The sequence below is a fragment of the Temnothorax americanus genome, unplaced genomic scaffold, assembly GCF_048541705.1.
Source record: "Temnothorax americanus isolate GAGA-0224 unplaced genomic scaffold, ASM4854170v1 Scaffold7, whole genome shotgun sequence".
In the NCBI taxonomy this organism is placed as follows: Eukaryota; Metazoa; Arthropoda; class Insecta; order Hymenoptera; family Formicidae; genus Temnothorax; species Temnothorax americanus.
The window spans coordinates 508,613-527,399 of record NW_027509792.1 but is presented as its reverse complement, the minus strand read 5'-3'; the positions used below and the strand labels follow the sequence as shown (position 1 = coordinate 527,399).

The 18,787-nt window shown below is 40.3% G+C and overlaps 2 protein-coding genes across 3 annotated transcripts in view; both read left to right on the top strand.

Moving 5' to 3' along the window:
- Positions 1 to 124: 124 nt before the first annotated feature.
- On the top strand, positions 125 to 5,274 carry Ints7 (Integrator complex subunit 7). Its single transcript, XM_077421791.1, has 13 exons — positions 125 to 492; positions 692 to 1,011; positions 1,095 to 1,319; positions 1,423 to 1,672; positions 1,752 to 1,825; positions 1,920 to 2,065; positions 2,142 to 2,487; positions 2,575 to 2,834; positions 2,934 to 3,134; positions 3,201 to 3,294; positions 3,402 to 3,505; positions 3,595 to 4,105; positions 4,342 to 5,274. The coding sequence occupies exons 1-13, from the start codon at positions 402 to 404 to the stop codon at positions 4,609 to 4,611; spliced, it is 2,892 nt and encodes a 963-aa protein (XP_077277917.1). The 5' UTR covers positions 125 to 401; the 3' UTR covers positions 4,612 to 5,274.
- Positions 5,275 to 5,410: 136 nt separating this feature from the next.
- The window catches only part of LOC143906043 (lachesin), a 31,036-nt gene continuing 17,659 nt past the window's right edge, over positions 5,411 to 18,787 (top strand). For both annotated transcript variants that reach the window (XM_077421814.1, XM_077421813.1), the window contains exon 1: positions 5,411 to 5,802. The gene's annotated coding sequence lies outside the window, so the exon portion shown is untranslated. The remainder of the gene's footprint in view (positions 5,803 to 18,787) is intronic.

The following is an 18,787-nucleotide window of genomic DNA, read 5'->3' as shown; positions in this document are numbered from 1 at the left end:
TGATTGCCGACAATGCCGACTGATCCGAACTCCTAGCGCCTGGCCGACAATCGTAGGGAACGACGAGAGATGGCAGATCACGTATCGCTCGATAATTGACGATAATTCGTGATACCACGTGATACGTCGCGTACATGACAACGGTCACGGACTTGTTTTCTTTCGTCTGGAAAACGAAACGAGACTTTTTAATAAATATTTGCAAACATAATAAACGATTGATTAAATAATTACGCAATTAACATTTCTTCCTTATGTAAGATCACTTCCGATGGCTTGGATTTATATTCGTACCGTGTTAAAGATGATCGACGATTCAAGTTGTGATAGGTTATAACGAGGCGCTATGAATGACAGTACGGTTTTTTAAATATCACGCGTGTAACTTACATTGAGAAAAAATGATTGGGATGAGAATGAATGCGTTTAACGATACTGGACTTGGAGAACCGGAGCAAGATGCGAACACGGCTCTCATAGAACTTGATAAAGGTTTGTTTGTAAGCACTGTTAACTTCACTACTACCTGCAGCAAATAAATATTTACTTATTTAACATAAATGTCTCAAATATATGCAAATATCTAAAAAAATATTAAATAATCATATTATAAATATAGACGTGTGCTGTTTGCGCTTGTTTGTTTACCTGCATAAAAATTTATTTAACTTTCAAATGTGTGCGATTATAGGTTTACGTTCTACCAAGACCGGGGAACAATGCGAAGCCATAGTACGTTTCCCTCGACTATTTGAGAAATATCCCTTCCCAATATTAATAAATTCGTCTCTGTTGAAATTGGCCGAAGTGTTTCGCACGGGGAGTAATTTTTTACGAGTATGGGTTCTAAGAGTGTGTCAGCAGAGCGAGAAGCATCTGGATAAGATCTTGAATATAGACGAGTTTGTGAGACGCATTTACAGCGTTATACATTCGAACGATCCAGTTGCTAGAGCCCTTACCTTGCGTACATTGGGCAGCGTAGCCGGCATTATTCCCGAAAGGCAACAAGTAAATACGCTTAACCGTTTAGTACAAAATAAGACAATTTCTAACTTTACAAGGACAATAAAGTATCAACTATTGTTACGCAGGTGCATCATAGCATAAGAAGATCCTTGGATTCTCACGATTCAGTTGAAGTGGAAGCCGCAATGTACGCCGCTCAAATGTTTGCGGCGCAGTCCAAATTATTCGCTGTATCTATGTGTAGTAAGATTTCCGACATGATCAGAGGTCAAGCCACTCCCGCTTCGATGAAGTTGCAGCTGATACCGATTCTACAATACATGCATCACGATACTTTTACAGCATCAATGGTATATAGCATTTTGTACAGTTAATATTTTATATAATTTTTTTATACCGATTCCAAAAGAAATACATATATATATATATATATATATAATTATTTAATTGAAGGTAAATGAATTGTGTATGGAGCTTCTTGCAAGTTATCCGGCAGCGGATTTTGTCAGAGTCACTCTGAGCGCATTAAGTACCCTGGCTTCTGCGACGTTAATAGACGTGCCACAACAGGTTGCATTATTATTGCGCTATTTGCAAGATGACCCAAGACTGTCTGTTAAACGTCACGCCTTGCATCTTTTGCACAGTTTAGCTAGAAGAGGGGCACATCTTTGGCCACAGGGCGCCCTTAATAATTTAATTGGTATATAGCTTGCGATATAATTTATCAGACCTTTGATATTTGTATGTACAAGTGATATAATCGATATCTAATAATTTAGAGAGTACCACGACGCTTTTACAAGATGGTGCAGGAAATACAGATCTTCTCATCCGTACTTTGGACGTAATTGAGGTCAGTCGAACCGATATAAATTGTTTTTAGTTACAAAAGTTTCTTTTGCAATGTATATTTATACGCGTAAACGCGAATACTTATTGAAATACAGGTACTTAGCCAAAATGCCGCAACATGCGACGCAAATATGGAGGAAAATAGTCCCTTATTGCAATTGTGTTTGAATGCGTGTTATTCGCCCGATCCGTTCGTTGCAGTAAAAGCAATTACTATACTTTCTAGAGTTGCCTGTTACTGGTATGTATATATAAAGCTTTTTTTTTATCACTTGTAATACGAGACAAATAATTAATATGGATTATTTTGTTAACAGTTATCAAGAAGGGTTGCCGGCTTATGGTATACGAGATGTGATTTCTTGTCTCGAATCTCTGATCGTGTTGCTAGTTTTGGACGACAAACATTTACATCAGTTGAGGGCATGTTTACGTTCGACGGTAAAGATGTGTCAGTCGCAGCCTGGTCATTGCGCTACATTTGTCGATGCTATTGGTTCTACCCTCGTCAACGCTAGTGCGGAAAACGGTCAGAACGAGAAACAAACGGTTGCGCTGTGCGAAGCTTTGGGTGCTATTGGTAGTTTAGGAGAGAATACATTGCTTCCGCTTTTACCAGAAATTTTGATCAAACTTAAACAGATGTCTCATGTACATACAAAGGTAAACTTACAGTATAAGAAGAGTTGTTTTCTTTATCTAGAAGAATTTAACTTCTCAATAAATAGATATTTATTCCGATTTGTAAAGGTAATGCTTTGTACATTGCTATTCCAAATGGTGGCTGGGGGATATGAATGGAACTCGGAATGTTTAGAGGCGGTAAAGAACGTCGTGAGAAATGTAGATGGTTGGGCAAAATATCGCATTGCGCGAAGCGCCGCGAGATATGGCCATCATACAATTGCCACTGAAATATTTAAAGGTCTAAAAGAAACTGTAGCATCGGAGCAGCTACATTTTTGGCTGTCCGGTTTAGAATTAGTTACAAAAGCAGAATGCTGTCTCATGTACGTATTTTTTGCTTTACTTGCATTCAAAATCGTAATACCTCTGTTGCGTATTGTTCTCTGTTTTTCTCCGTCTAACGTAATAATGTATGCTTAAAGGAATAAGAGGGAAGGTGAAGAAAATATGAGTGATCCCGAGATTGTGGAAAAACTGAATGGCGCGATAGCGCGTTATGCAAGTGCTTGCGCTTCTCTCAAAGCCGCTAGCACTCCATTGCGCAGTTTGCAATTTCCAAGCGAATATTCGAAATTACGTTGTGAATTCTTACAATCTATAGCGCAATTATTACATTCGTGCGTGTAAGTAAAAATGTAGCACGTATAATTAAGAAAAAATATCGCAAAAATTAAAATCTATATTTTTAGATCTTTGTGTACCGCACCACCACCAGCTATAGCTGTCACAGTTGTCATTGCGACGAAAGATGATCTCCAGAGATACGGACGCGTTACGCAACAGGTATAATTCGTGTAATTATAATTGCAAAGTGATTACAATTATAATATCTACAGTTATATATACATATGCATACTATTACAGTGTATATTATAAATCGTGTTTTACAGTTAAGGAAATCAGCGCAAGATTTGAAAAACTGTGCGGAAAATTACCAGAAGCTATATCAATCAGCCTTCGACGCTGATCCGGGATCGTTGGCGAATATTCGGGCGTATCCTTTCACTAAAGCAATTTTTATCTGACTGTCGTTCATTTAAGTGCGCTCTGTGTTGGCTATTTACCTTGATTCATCTCGCGCAGATTACAAGAAATATGCCGGTTACTTGCAAACAGCGTGGAACGGGTTTGCGGTGGGCTCGGTATCGCAATGTATCAGCAGCAGAACGATTCCATTTCAGTGAATTTCCACTTCGACGATTCCGTAGAGATGCGGCAGCTGGCTCGTTGCTGCGCCGAGCTGCGTCGTTTAGCACCACCCTGGGTGGACAACGACGGCAAGACCGGAGCGATAAGCCATTTGAGAGTCGGTTGTTTGATATCGCAAGTGACGCTGCTCGCCGGTGGAACGATGAGATTGCCGATCCCACGATATTTCTTCCAAACTCTACAGACTACTAGCATTAAGTTATCGGTATCGCCTCAACCACGCGTTCTCGGTGAACCCGTTTCTGTGCCGCAAGGTAGTCAACTAGCGCTCAAAGTCGAGGGAGTATTGCGACACGGTCGTCGGGCATCTCTCTTCCGTTCCGTCGCCGCTGTGTGCATTTCCATCTCGACGACGCCGCCGTCGAAAATAAATTCTGACCAAAAGGTAGATAAAGCGTCTAAAATTATGATCGCGTTAACCATTAAAAAAGTTGAGCTAGTCTGCGTTACTGCATATTTAATTTAATAAACTAATTACTGTATATTTTTTAATAAACATGTAATAACGTGTCAAGTATTTCTGTCAATGTTTGAAAAATGAATTAGGGATGAGAGAGCTGAAGAATACATTCATGAAATTATATCAAATAGTAATATTAAATGTTATGTGTTTGCTTGCAGGATTCCAATATGAATGAATTGCAGCAAACGGTGACGCCTCATCGAGATTTCTTCGCTTGCGAGTTTTTACTATCCTTGGGAGTACCTGGATCTACGATCATACCCCCATGCACGATTGGCGCGAACACCGTTCCAGGTAGTGGTGGCCAATACCAAATCACCGCGAGCGCGAGTATACTCGACAAGGACGGCAATGTATGGAAGTGTGGTCCACGTTCCACTCTTTCTGTTCGAGTATATGAGGAGCCTGCGAAGAGGAAGTTACCTTGAGGATGCGCACTCTGTGTGTAGCACGATATAGATTATATATATTTTATATTTTTATTGAAAAATATATACATAAATTTTAATAAAATTAAATTTCAATAAGTTCACACGTGACGTGTCTCAACTTCGCTTTTAATTTTAATGGCCACATAACGCGTTTGGATTAATAATAATAATAAGTACGCCGATGTACATGTTGCAAACGTATTTTTCTTAATTTATTTAATTCTTTGTTCAGAGAGAGAGAAGATCTTATTTTAAAACAAAAGTTTATATCTCAGCGCGAAAGTATTTCATTACATCTATATAAATGAAGAATGTTTTTTGCTTAAATAAAGCGAAGTTGTTGAATTTTTTTACTAATTAAACTCACAAATGAAGCCTATTTTAAACGATCCATAATTTGTGTAAGAATTCAGAATAAAAAATCTACTTCTCATTTCATCTACCGTGCAATATGAAGCACTTGAAAAATTAAAATAAATATATGGTTAAAATATATAGCATATAAAATTACAAATAGAATTCTATCTTAAAATTTAACATAAATTATGGATTGTCTAAAGTGGGCTTAATAAAATAATTGTACAGTTCAACGATTTATTTGCAATATAAATCAATTCTATTATCTTTATTTCATTATATTACAATTTTTGTTGCGCATTTTTAAAACGACATCTAAACTTTGTGTCTCGTTTATAATTGCTCATGATAAATAATTCTTTCGAAGAAGTACAGTCTCGCACACTGTGTTTTATTGTTCTTTGAAATATATAAAATGGCGTTTAAAAATCGCTATTTTATATATCTCATTAATTAATCCGAAGTTCATTGGATTACAAATCTAAAAAAACGCGCGCAGGGCCCGCGCCGCGCCGTGGCATCGGAGTGACGTTAGCCGTCAAATAGCGAGTAGCGAGTGTCGACGTTTGAGGGGCCGCGCGGGCGACGCGCGACGACCCATAAAAGGGAGATCGCGAGAGTGGCAGGCGCACAGTCGCGCACCGTCTATCCGCCGGTACGGTACGGAGCGGAACGCGCGAGCGGCAGCGTCATATCCCATTCCATTCCATTCCATTCGACGTCCGCCGGCACTACCCCCGCGGGAAGCAACAGTTATGTCCTCGAGGATCGTTTCACCGCTGCTCGCCGACCCGCTGCGCTGTTGAACCTCGTCGCGCGTGTGTGCCCGAGGTAAGTCACACGCCACATTCACGCCAACAACATTTCCAACGGTTAAGAGCCCGTCGCCGTTTCCTACTTCGCGCCGCTCGCTCGCCCGCGCCAAATTTCGCCCGAGATTTATGTATTCCTCAACGCTTCGTCGGGGGGAAACGCGCGGTCGCTTTTTAATTTCTGACGTCCGAAGTTTCGGTAACGTCATTTTAAGTCCATCTACATATTTATAATTTGCACAAGTTTCCCCTCGACGAAGGGTGGACACGGCGGCGAAAGCGGGCGCCATCTTCTGAACCGCGCGGAGAGCATAATAAAGGAACGGTGTTCCGACGAGGAAGTGCATATATACCGCGTAATATTTCAGAAAGCTGATCGAATACGTTGTATATTTTGATCGTTACTTTAATCGAGCGAAAATCTTTCGATCGGATCGATCGCACATCGCTATACTTTCGGAACACGTCGTTTGAGACGCCCGAAGTTTGGCGGCATACGACGATTCAAATCTCAAGTGATTAAATCAGTTTAACTGCACGACCGATTATTGAGAAGTTAATTTTAGTTCGACAGAGATTTACAGTGTTTTACTCGATTGCAGTCGTGCGAATATCGTACGGAAAAGCACTCGCGAACTTGAACAATTGAAACATTCGGAAACAATTCGAAAGTTTTGCGAGGAAGCGCGACAAAGATTTTCGACATCTGCCGTGACGCTTTTCAGGACGAAAACGGTTAGTAAAAATTAATTTTTACTATACGATAATATAATAAAATTCAGTTTCTATATTTATTTTGTGACGATTATAAGACCTATACTTTACTAATCTATCGCGTTTAAAAAATTATATAATAATATTCCATAACCCGTAATAAAAATTGCATATGTTAGATTAACTTGGTACAGGAAATTCGTCGAACGAGATTGAAAACAAAGTATCGTACGCGCGATTTCGAAATAGCTTTGATGCGCTTTGTCTCGCCTTTGAACGGAGCTTTTCGATTCCGTTCAGAAAACTCGACGGAAATCTCCTTGCGTATAACTTTGATCAACGCAAAACTTGACCGGGAAAACGACGCGACGAATCGCTTCGCACCAATCTGACAATATCGCTCTTTTCCATTATTACTTGTTTTCGCAAGTAATATCACGTTCCGCGAGACGAAACCGCGATCGAAGGGGTCGGGGAAGGGAACGAGGGTTGCAGCCGGGCAAACTGCCGAACTTCGGCACGAGATTAATTTGCCGGTGCCGCGGGGAGCTTCGGAAGCCGCGGACTCCGGACACGGCTTCTCGAACGGGAGGGCCCGCCGGGGCATTGTTCGCGGGATCGAATCAAGCGTGGCTCGAGTTCGGCAACGGAGCCCCGAAAGTGCCCCGCGACCGCGTGCGAATCGCTCAACGGTGATAACTGATCGTGAGAAGGGCGCGAGTCGGCGTACTCGCCGTCGCCGTTGCGAATGTTGCGATCGCAGCGGCGACCGAAACGAGCTGTCTCTCGAGAGCCGAGAGAGAGAGAGAGAGAAAGAGAGAGTCGAGCATCATTCGAGGGAGGATCTCTCGGTCGTCTCTCGTCGTTTTCATCGAGAATCGAGACTTTGCGCGCTTGGTAGTACCTAATTGAATTCGCCGATCCTTGTACTGTCGAGGGCGAGTTAGACGACACGTAACTGCTACAACTAGATTTCGTTAATATTTCAACAGACGTTGGTGCAACTCTGTTAGATCATCGTATTATCGAGCGATCGTTTAAAGACGATTATTGGATAATCCCATTGTTTCGAATTCAGGACAGATTAAATATTATTTTTGTTGTACAACATATGTTCCGCAAGTATAGTACGTCCAAATTGAGCGAGACAGGACGGTCTGATTTATATAGTTACAACATTTGCTTCGTTATTCCGGAGATTTACTCGATTTCGTTATCGGAAAATTTTTTCCTTTAAGAAAAGCAAATTTTATAGATTTTGTGTTGCGTAAAACGACCGCTACGTAGGCATTATAAACGACTTAACGCGGGCTTGAAAAAAAAAAGCGAAAGATAATGAAAAGCAAGCGCTTGGTGTAATTGATTTGTGTGCGCGGCAAACTTAACGGGGTTTCTCGTAGAAGCTTTGAAGGCTATTGAAATCATTCGCGTATTATTTTACATCTTTTATAACGTAACCAAGTATCGGAGGCGATTGAGTGGACCGCCCACATTTGTTGAACTATAACGCTCCTGTAATTGCGCGGAGCATGTAGCAAGAAATATAATTAAATCACTATACTCTTATAGTTGTAATCACAGGACGACAAATTGTGTTACGATTACACAATTATAATACATCATGACCGGTATTCATATAGTCAGATCTCATATATGTAAGAGATTGTCTTAAGTTTATTTTTAGATGCTGTACGGCTCGTTTCATTAGTTGCGGAGTATCTAAAGATGAACTTGAGACGATCTCACACACATGTATAAGATCTGACTATGAATATCGGCCTGACTATGAATATGGAAGAATGAAAATCACAGTTGTGCAATGTAAGTCAAATTTTTAAAAATATTTTCTCGCGTGCATAGATGCAATTTATATATTGTGCAGATTGCATCTATGCACGCGAAAAAGTATTTTTAAAAATTTGACACATTACTGTGACTTTTACTCCTCCATATGTATGTTACTTTTATTTGCTTCAAAGTGAGGTAATACAACTATGATCGTTTCTGCAGAAAGTTTTTGTAAATATTTCCGCAAAATATAAAGTAAGTTTAAAAATCATCTGAGGATAGTATGTATAACTATCTCATGTGCCCCATGTTAGGGTACAAGCAGATCTCGCGAGTTGCAAGAAAGTCTAATTTCTTGGTGGAATTATTCCCGGCGTCCCCGGTGAAGCTGTCGTATCCATCGGAAAGGAAACGAGGGGAAGGGAGACACCGCGCGTATTGCCAGGCTTAATGCACAATGACTATGCCGTGTCGGTAGCGAGAATGCTGCGGTTAAATCTATATGTAAGCGAGAGAGAAAGGGAGCGTATACGCGATGTGTATGCAGAGGCTGCGTGATTCAAACTACTGCTTTCACAGATAGAGATAGAAAGAGAGAGAGAGAGAGACAGATCGTGGAGTAGTTGTGCTAAATGGTTCGCGAACTAATGTTCAAAATTCAGGCATTGCCGCGAGACCGAGGGAAGATGGGACAGAAAGGAAACGCATGCAGCGAGCACAAGGCGAGAATTGTACCAACCGTGCAACCGACAAAACGTATATGTGTATAGCGTTACCTCGCTTTAAAATACTTGCCGTACCTCGTTCAGCGCGATCATGAATTATTAAACAGCGCCTTTTCGTTCGTCGCATCTTTAATTATTCGTCGGAGATCAGAGAAACGCATAATGGAGCGTTGTACGAACGAATTAAATAAATCGTCTGATTAAGATTACATGTGAATCGGAGATTTGCGCGAGTTTGTTTCCCAAGTGAATCCTCTCGCGGATACTCCGGGAGATGGAAATAAGATTCTGTTCATTTTTCCATGCATAGAAAGTGTCGTTCTTTTTGTATGCACGCAGAACAGATATCTTATTTTCCGGCGTGTGCGATCAGAACACAATTTTCCGGATTGCTCGCACGCATATGGGATTTTCTTCTCGTGCTCGCACGAGATCTGATACGCGATCGATTAGCGTACGTACATATACCTACAGGCGGCTTGCATTGCTTCCTCGATATAAAAAAGTACAACGAGGATATATATGCGAGGATCTGATATGCGATCGGAAGATTAACGATAACATTCATATCATTTAGTAAATTTCGCGAAACTTTGCGACGTAAATATATACTGCGCGATTTTCTTACATAAATGAAATATTGCTCTGTCGTTTATTACATTTATTTTTCTCATAACTGCGGTGCGACTCTTTAAATTGCCTCACCTGTGCTACACGGTAGCACGGTAGCACTTCCACGCTGTAGTTGATCCGCAGAATTAAAATGCGCTACAATGCAGCAGCGCGCTGTACGTCTTTGGTCACTTTATTGTTGGAAGAAGCATGTCCAAACCGCTGCAGCATTTTGCTGAGAACTCGGCTCGTATATATCAGTATCGGCAAGTTCCGCTCGACAAAACAAATTGCTTATACCGTCAATGGAACTTTGTCGGAAGTATGTGTTTGGCTACGTATCGATACTTCCATACAAACCGTTTGTTTAACTTTCGAAGTAGGGGAGAAAAGTGTTCCTTTCCGAGACGATGGGCGGAAAACTGAAAAATTCCTCAAGGGGAATGGGAGGCGCGTGTCAAGATACAGGGATACAGAGTTAGGGATAGGAGACGCGTCTCGCGAAAGTCCCGAAATAAACAGCGCTCGGTGTCGGGATAAAATAAGTTCGTCCGTTTATCTAACGCGTATGCAGCCGCTATACGTGTTTTTGCGCAAAGTAACGAAATGTTATATACACGTGTCTTTCCGCGCGTTAAAGATGCATGGTTCCGCATTTTTTGATCCAGATTTATTGATGCGGTATACCTTCAAACCTAGTTGAAATCCAAGTTGCAGAAAACACTAATAATGAGTAAGAATTGCGTGATATTTTTTTCTCCGGTATACGTATATAATTACGTGATTAATAAGGTAAATGATGCTTGCACACAAGAGTTACTGTAAAATAAAAATATTTTACGGTATTTTTTGACAATGCATAATATAGTGGATATATGTCTAGAAAAATAAAAATGTAGAATTGTGCTTCTCGTAGAATTATATTTTTCGCTCGAGATCTATTGTTATATTACATGCATATAATATTTGTACGTCATATTAGTTATAATATTGGTTATATACATCAAATATGTATAATATAACAAAATAAACCGTAATTTCAGGCAAGAAATGTGATTTGCGTAAACTGCACTTCTATTTCCGCACGATATAACAGATTTGCTGTTTGAGAGAAGGTAATTGAGATTAAAATTATTTTTAATGCGAAATGCAACATTGCGAAAAGACAATCAAGAGTTGTGAAATATTGTTAAGACAATTTCAACAAGCACGTTGGAATTTAGCAAGAGCTGAGTTAGCGTATCTCCCTTCCCGCAATTTAATGCCTAGTTTACGCAAAAGTGAACACCCGAAAATTATAATCCGACGTATTCTTCGATGTATCCAAACCATGTTTTAAATTTGCTCTTATTGATTACAATATTTAGGTGATAGATATTTACAAATGCGATTTTGGCAATATATTATATAACACATACTAATTGAGCGAATTAGTCGTATGAAAATCTATTAATAATGTGTCAAGTTTAATCAATGGGATACGTTATATTTATCACAAATAACTCTACGTAATTTAAAACTGAATAGATATATTTGGACGTTAATGTTGTTAATAAACGGCAATTAATGATGTTCGATTTGTTTAATTTTTCGATTTTGCGTAATTTAAATGAATATTTAAATAAACCCAAATCTGCAGATTCGTATAATTTTCCAAGCGTCGATCGCGTTTTTTTTATCATCCAGGATTTTCGCATCAATTTTCGATAGATAAATTGCTGAAATACACGCGTTTAAATATACGCGGATAGACACGCGTTATTGCATTTTATCAGAAATATGCTTGAAAATTTTCCCCTGAATGGAGATCACAAAAAAAAATGGTAACAACGCATCAGGGGTTTGTCACATTCCTATGCACGCATGTGAAAATGATATAGAATTTTATATGCATGCATATACGATCCCTGATGTCGAAAGCTTGGAATTAAGCTGCCTTTTTCATCTTTCCATCAGCCTCCTTGCAACATGCAACATTCTTGCCACGTTCCTAGCGCGTTTTATGTATATGTACATATATACATTATACGCATATAAGTGCTTTTGGAGATATTTTCGAAGATGAACCAAATATGTAGTTTATGAATAAATTAACGTAAGAAGAAAAGATGTTAAAGTTTTGGCATAATAATCTTATAATTTTTTGAGGTCATTAATGATAAATTAGACACATAAAATAATAAACGTTGAATAAAACATTGCACTTTTGTAATAGTTACCTAGTATAATTAATAAAGAATTATAAATATTAGTAATATATTTTTATATAAATTTTGTATTCGATATACAACAACATAACATTTATCGGATATCTCCCAACATTTAATAATTTAGGTGTATACGCGGTTAAAACTTGCATTTTGTACTTTCTTTCGAGCAACACAGCAATGCATTTTCAAATTTAGAATTTAACCATCTATGTTTTATAAGAATAATTTTCTTCGCAAAGAGACACGCGAGCGTCGAAATATTGACCTCTCCTCGCGGTAACGCGGTTCATTCCGTATGTATGTACATTTCGCGGAGCGGCAGCAGGCGCGCACGAAAATGCAGGCGGGTGAGGAGGTGGCGAAAGTGAAGGACAGGGGTAAATGGACGGGTTTCGGGGTAGAGTGGGCTTTCCGTTCTCTCGGTGGAGGCATTTGTTCCGTCGACGCGCAAACGCGCCCGCGCCTCGTAATAAACATGCCGCGCACCCGCGGCGGGCGGACTGACTGATGATACCGTTCACCGGTAGATCTATGTTGTTGGTTATACATCTCCCGATACCGATGAGCCATTGAGCACGAAGCGAGGAGGCATTCGTCGTGCCGAAACGAACGGTAGTAATTACCCGCGACCGCTTTCCTTCGCACCATAACTCTTCCCTCCTACGGTCGATCTTTCCGGTTTCACGCACGCTCGCATTTGGAAATGCAAAAGTTATTTCGCCCCTTCGTTCCCGCGCGCGCGTTCCCTTCGCTAAAACAGGCAAGGGTCAAATACGAAGAATCATCGTGACGAAGGCACTTCCGTCTATTCGGCGCTACGATTTAATCTCGCTGCAAATTAAACGCGTATGCGACATGCGTGCGCTTAAAAATGCATAATTTTATGCTATAATTTCATTATAAGGCGCTGAATTTTTTAATGGTTCTAATTGAATGGTATGAAATTGAATTATATAATTTTTGCGTCGTTTTTACGCGGTACATTTTTGCAATATGTATCGCGTGCTCCGCTTTCATGTCCGCCGAAAATGCCGCGCAAAGAATTACGGTGATCTCTTATCTCTCTTTCTTTCTCTGTCTTTCTCTCGCGTTATAGCGATATATAAATTGCGTAACACTGTCCACGTACCGAATGTGTCACGCTATTGGCCGATAGACTTGCACTTTACGTTAATGAAAACGTTCGCCGCGTATGTTTTGAGACATTAGCGGGGCATGTATAAATAATGCTTTGATCTTCGTTTATATCGTGCGGTACGGTACAAAGTGTTGAAACGCGTATTCGGCGCGTATTGGATGGTCCCTCATTTGCGTCGTTTAAATGTTAATGCGGCTGTTTGACACTAATCTCTTATTTATTTACGCCGATCGCATATTCGATATATGCAACAGATATCAAAGTAAAACCGAATCGTTAACATTAAATTACGCGTCGAGTGTATGTACAGATCGGACCATAAGTGTATAAATTTTTACATTGTAATGAAATCACTCACGTCGCGAGTTTATAAAATGTTTGATATTGCAGTTGACATTTTTCGACAATGGTATTGTAATATTGCGATGGAAAATTAAAATATTTAATGAAAAAAATAAACATTGTATAGAAAAAGAATAAACCTCTCGGTAATGTCGCGCTTATCCAGGATGTGAAAGAGGAATATCGAAGGAAATTTGAAAAAAGGCGTTGACGAAGTCCATTTCCTGAGTAGTGGAGCAACTGCCTCGCATAAATTCTTTTCTGCCAACTATTTATCTTTGAAATATGTTGGCGAGAGACGCCGTAACCATCGCATGATTCGCATGCTCTTTCGCGCAACTTCCAAAAATAACGTATCGTTCATAACGCTATCCATATATATGTATATGTATAGTATATAGCGTTTCTTTACGAGAAATTTATCATTCGAGCTACAATTCTCCTCGTATTAGTTTTATCTTATTTAATTATTATGAATCTACGATCTCTCTCTTACGCGTAAAATTATAATGATATTAATATCTTGCAGATAAATCTAACTCTTTGTGCAGAATTTTTTGTAATACTTGCAAAACATTGTGAAAAACGTTCGCGCGTGATATAATAAATTCGGAATTGGTACGATACAACACAAACACGAAATGCTACATCCACATTTATAAACACGTCATATGAAATACTTTGACTATCTGATACGTGTAATTTCAACGTAGCATCAGGTGGCTTCGGTGCTATCGCGATAACAACGCCGCTGTGACAATTGAAATTATTATCATCAGTTACCGCATCACGTCGCGTTGTCAGTATATCTGACAGATTAACAAAATGGTCGATGAAACAGGAGTAAAAATTAATACCATGTCAGGCGTACAATAACCTTACGCGAGTTTTTATCGTGATAACAGATCTTTTTTTCTATTATTTTCCCCTATTTGTTAGCAACGAGTAAAATATGTCATTACGGTCAAGTGATTTTATACTTTTGCGAGAACTCGCGAATACGCATAAGTTTATCCGACTGAGGTCTCACGGCGGCTTTAGCAAAATCGCTTCCCGTTTAGAAGCAAGATTTAATATCTGCAACGCGATTCACTTGGATTAGGCGCGCGCATTAAGAACGGCGTATACTCGCGCCCGAGTAATATGCTCGAAACATCTTCGTGCTAATTAAAATTGTATCACGTGATGTTTCTTATTATCGCCATAACGTAATTAGCGCGATTGCCTCTCGAAAGGCGGGAGAACGTTATAATATTGTGCGAGCCGTGCACAAAGCGGAATGCGTTTAACGGGTATCCCGGACTACTGAACGGGAGTCGTATAAAAATTAACGGGCGGTAATAACGACGCGCGGATTTATTTTAATTCAATCCGCGCGCCGCGCCGCGCCGTAACTAGCTCGCGCCATTCACTCTCAATCACGAATTCGCTCTCGCGTAGATCGAATAGCACTTTTCTTTTTTCATCCTTCTCTTCTTCCTCCCTTGTACGCTTTTGACTGTAACGCCAATTCGTCTTTCGAAACGTTGCGAAACGTTTAATGAGATCATATCTACCGCGTATTTGCTATTACCGCGCTAACAAATAGAATAACTCTCGTAATATAACTCGGAGCTTCGCCCATCTCGCTCGCGCATTCCGGACAAAACGTGAAATCGTTACAACGATTTGCAGCACACTTCGGAAACAGAATACGTACTCTTCCCCTCCCAGTTTTCATCCTCCCATACGCAAATCCCTTTCTCTCTCGTCCTCTCGCTAAAATCGAGGTAATCTCTCCTTTCGTATACAAACCGATTCAGTTATCCCATGACGAACTAACGGGTACTCCGCCTAAAAGGATCGATATTTATTCGGAATAGACAATCCGCGGAAGCGGATCTCTCCCTTGGATGTTCGTATCAGCGCGAGATGGTTTCTTTATCGATTTTCATCGAACATTAAACAAATCTGGGTAGAGTGACTCGTAGACCTGATATCACATCGATACAGAGTTTCATTTGCGTTACATATATTACCGAATAATTATAATTACCTTAGCGTGTACGGAAAGTTTTATGAAATTTTTATTTTATCCCACTATTTAAAAATTATTATTATTGCATAAGTTAATTTTTACCGTGTAGTAATGTGTTACTCTTCCATATAATACTATATTAAATATATTATTTATTTATTTATCATTTAATTATTCGTCGTTTAATAATACTCAGTGATTTGGCAATCAATATTTTCGCAGCAGTAAAATCAAAAAGCTCGTGTGCTGCAAAATATACTATAATACTAAATATATTTTCAATGTAAAGTAATAAATCAACGCGTAAAATAAACTTGCCTAATTTCGGTTCTTAATTATTAACTTTATTCTTCGAATACGCGCAATTGTCTTCTTTTTCATATTATTGAACGAATTTCTGCATAGTAACGGTCGTGAGTTTGCTAGGCTGAACTGCGATGAACGCAGAGAGAGAGAGACGCGCTGCATCGCGAAAAGATTCAATGTCGGGCCTCGGGCGCTATCTCCATTATCATAATTTTTTTTTGCCAATGACGCCTAACGGACAACGTAGCGCGTATGAAGAATGCGATGCGTGGCACGGTAGATAACGGAAGAGGGTCGAACGCGAGATATAGGTAGCCAAAGGGGGATGCAAACGGACGAGATGGATGATAGACGCGCAGCGATGAAAAGGGCCACCTGCTGTATCTCTGTGTGTGCATCCAGCCCGCGGGGTGCAACTTAATGAGCTTCCCGTGTTGGTTCCGCTTTTAGCGCGGAACTCGACGTCTCTCGAGCTCTCTCCTTCCCTCTCCTTTCTCTCATTTATGCGCTCTCCGTCCGTCATCACCCTCCGTCGTCACTCGTCGTCGCGAGCATCATCACAAGCGCGTGTATCACGGAAAACGATCCGTCGGGAGCGTTGGAGCGGCATTAAGATGCAATCACGGTATCACGGTGAGTCGCAAATTAGCCGGTTGTCCGTCCCGAGAATTCAATTCTCGCGTCATGGATAAATTGTTACGTTTGAAAATAATCAGCGCGAGCTGTTACTTCGCGCGCATAACATTATCGTTAAGGTGATTATTATCGAGGCTAATTTTTGCCAATCTGGCGATGGATATTAATTTCGTAAATTCCCGCCTAATCGTTATTACAAAATAGATATATAAATCAAACCAAAAATTAAAGAATTAACATTTAGCGATAAGGAGAAGAGAATCGAGTATTGTATATCACATATTTTTTATCGATAAATATATTAAAGCGTAATTTCTTTCGGAATTACGGCGTGTTATGCAAGTAAAACAACAGCTAAAATTCCTTGATCAGCGAATATTTTCTTCAAGGCGCAATAATTCGTTTAAGATCTAATTACTACGAAGAAACTTTTCTTTCGCTGCTACTTCGTGTTACTTTCTCCTTCTCTTTCGATCCGGCATTAGGTTGCTCGCGCGCGAGAACACCAATTCCTCCGTTCCACCACAATCCCATCGGATCCGCTTTGTGCGGCGTCTGGAGAAGTAACAAATTCTCCAATTCTTCGATTCGTACTCTCTCACCGAGCAACCGATTGTTCGTTACTCCGCGAACGGATAAAGGTACGGAAATCATGTATCGATCCTTGCCGAGCACGGGAATGTTACCCGCACGGTTTCTTTTAGTCGCGTACCCTTCTAATTCCCGCCGCACGTCGTCCACCAACTCTTCTTTTCCGCACACTTTTATTATCTACATATCTCCGACAGCATTTTTATTCAACTCTAAAATATTATAAATTTTATTCCTTATCGCAAGATATATATCATTGCAACATTTAGTTAAAATCCCCGTAAAATTTTGTCATTTTCCTTCATACTTGGCAGTTATCGAAAAATGCGACAGATCACGATGCTCCGATGTATAGCCACGACTATAACATTTCTCGCAAAATAGCTCTTTCGTTCGCCGAGCTAACACTCATTATAGCGAACGGCCTATTCTATGTTCCTAATTCTTCAGGAGAGCTTCGGAGCTCTCGCGGCCTCTTCGCCCATTCTCGTTTCTCTCGCTTCTCTCACTGGAAAGCCATCACGCCGTATTACCGAGGGATCAGAGAGACAGACACATATACACATAAAATGCTGGCGAGATACCACTTGACGTTTGAATACCGCCGAACTCTGGTTACAGAGTGGCTCCGTGGTAAAGGGGAACGAGGGGAATGTATCCCCGATGTTGCAAAGTGCTGCGGCGGCCCCAACTTATCGTCGCTAAGCCTCTTTACGAATGTAGTCTTTTTTCTCGACTTCTTCGGGTGACCCGATTTGTCGCTGGATAATGATCGTTCGCACACGCTGCACTAATTGCGGCCTCGGTGCAGGAAATAAAGCTTCTGACATTTGGGCTATGACGCGATCGTGTTAAAAAATATTTCGTTAAGTGAATCTACATGAGATTCATGTATTTATATATACACACACATATATTAGTATATTTATATCCTAGCTATTTTATATATGATTGCTACTAATAATTCAATTTATTGTATAAGATATTTTTCATTCCGCTCAGCATCGATATATTAAACGGAGGATTATCATAAATGACTGTCGAATAGATATTTTCGCACTATATAACATATCCTATCGCGTGACCACCGCATTATATCAAAGACATAGGCTTGCACTTCTCAGCGTGTCTCATTTCCTGTGGCTCGATTTAACACGACTTAGCGGTTGATGGAAGTACGTAAGTGAATATCGCTTTTTTTACTCAACTAATATTCCGATACTTTTATCATCCTCTCCGATACCGATACCCTAAATGCAACCGAATCGCGATGGAAGAATTCGCGAGGGAATAGCCTAGAGGAAGTTAAACGGATACTGGAGGATGGCGGCAGCGACGTCCTACGAGGCCGCATCTCGGAGATGCAAAAAGAAAGAGAGTGTATGTGTGCCTCCTAACTTCGCAGACAGTTTGAACCACGATTCTCAAGTTCCATCGCGCAAGCGAACTCTCTTCGAAACCTAACGTTGCATCGTCCGACGGTGACGGTGTTTCGCGCTCATCGATAGTCGATCGTTATTTCACGACGCCTTTTGCATGCCAGCGTGTCACGTTAGGTGTATAAGTAGCTTAGAGAGAGAGAGAGAGAGAGAGAGAGAGAGAGAGAGGGGGGGATGAGAAAAGGAGGGCCAGAAAAGCAATTCGAGTTCCTCACGTCGCGCTCCACACGTCGTTATGACGCCTCCTCTCGTGTCGCCTCAGGCAATGGCCAACCGCATATAAATGGCGTAACGTAAGGTGTCTAAGAGGTTTGACAAATATGTACGATCTATCCCAGTAAGGCGGGAATAGTTGGTAGAGAGACGGTGATGACCGTGGAAATGTGTAACCATTCCAAAACGAAGAGTTATGTTGAGATCCGGGTTATTATGACGAAGTTAGGAATGTATTTCTTTGTTGAGAATGCAATTCTTAAGAACTTTTTT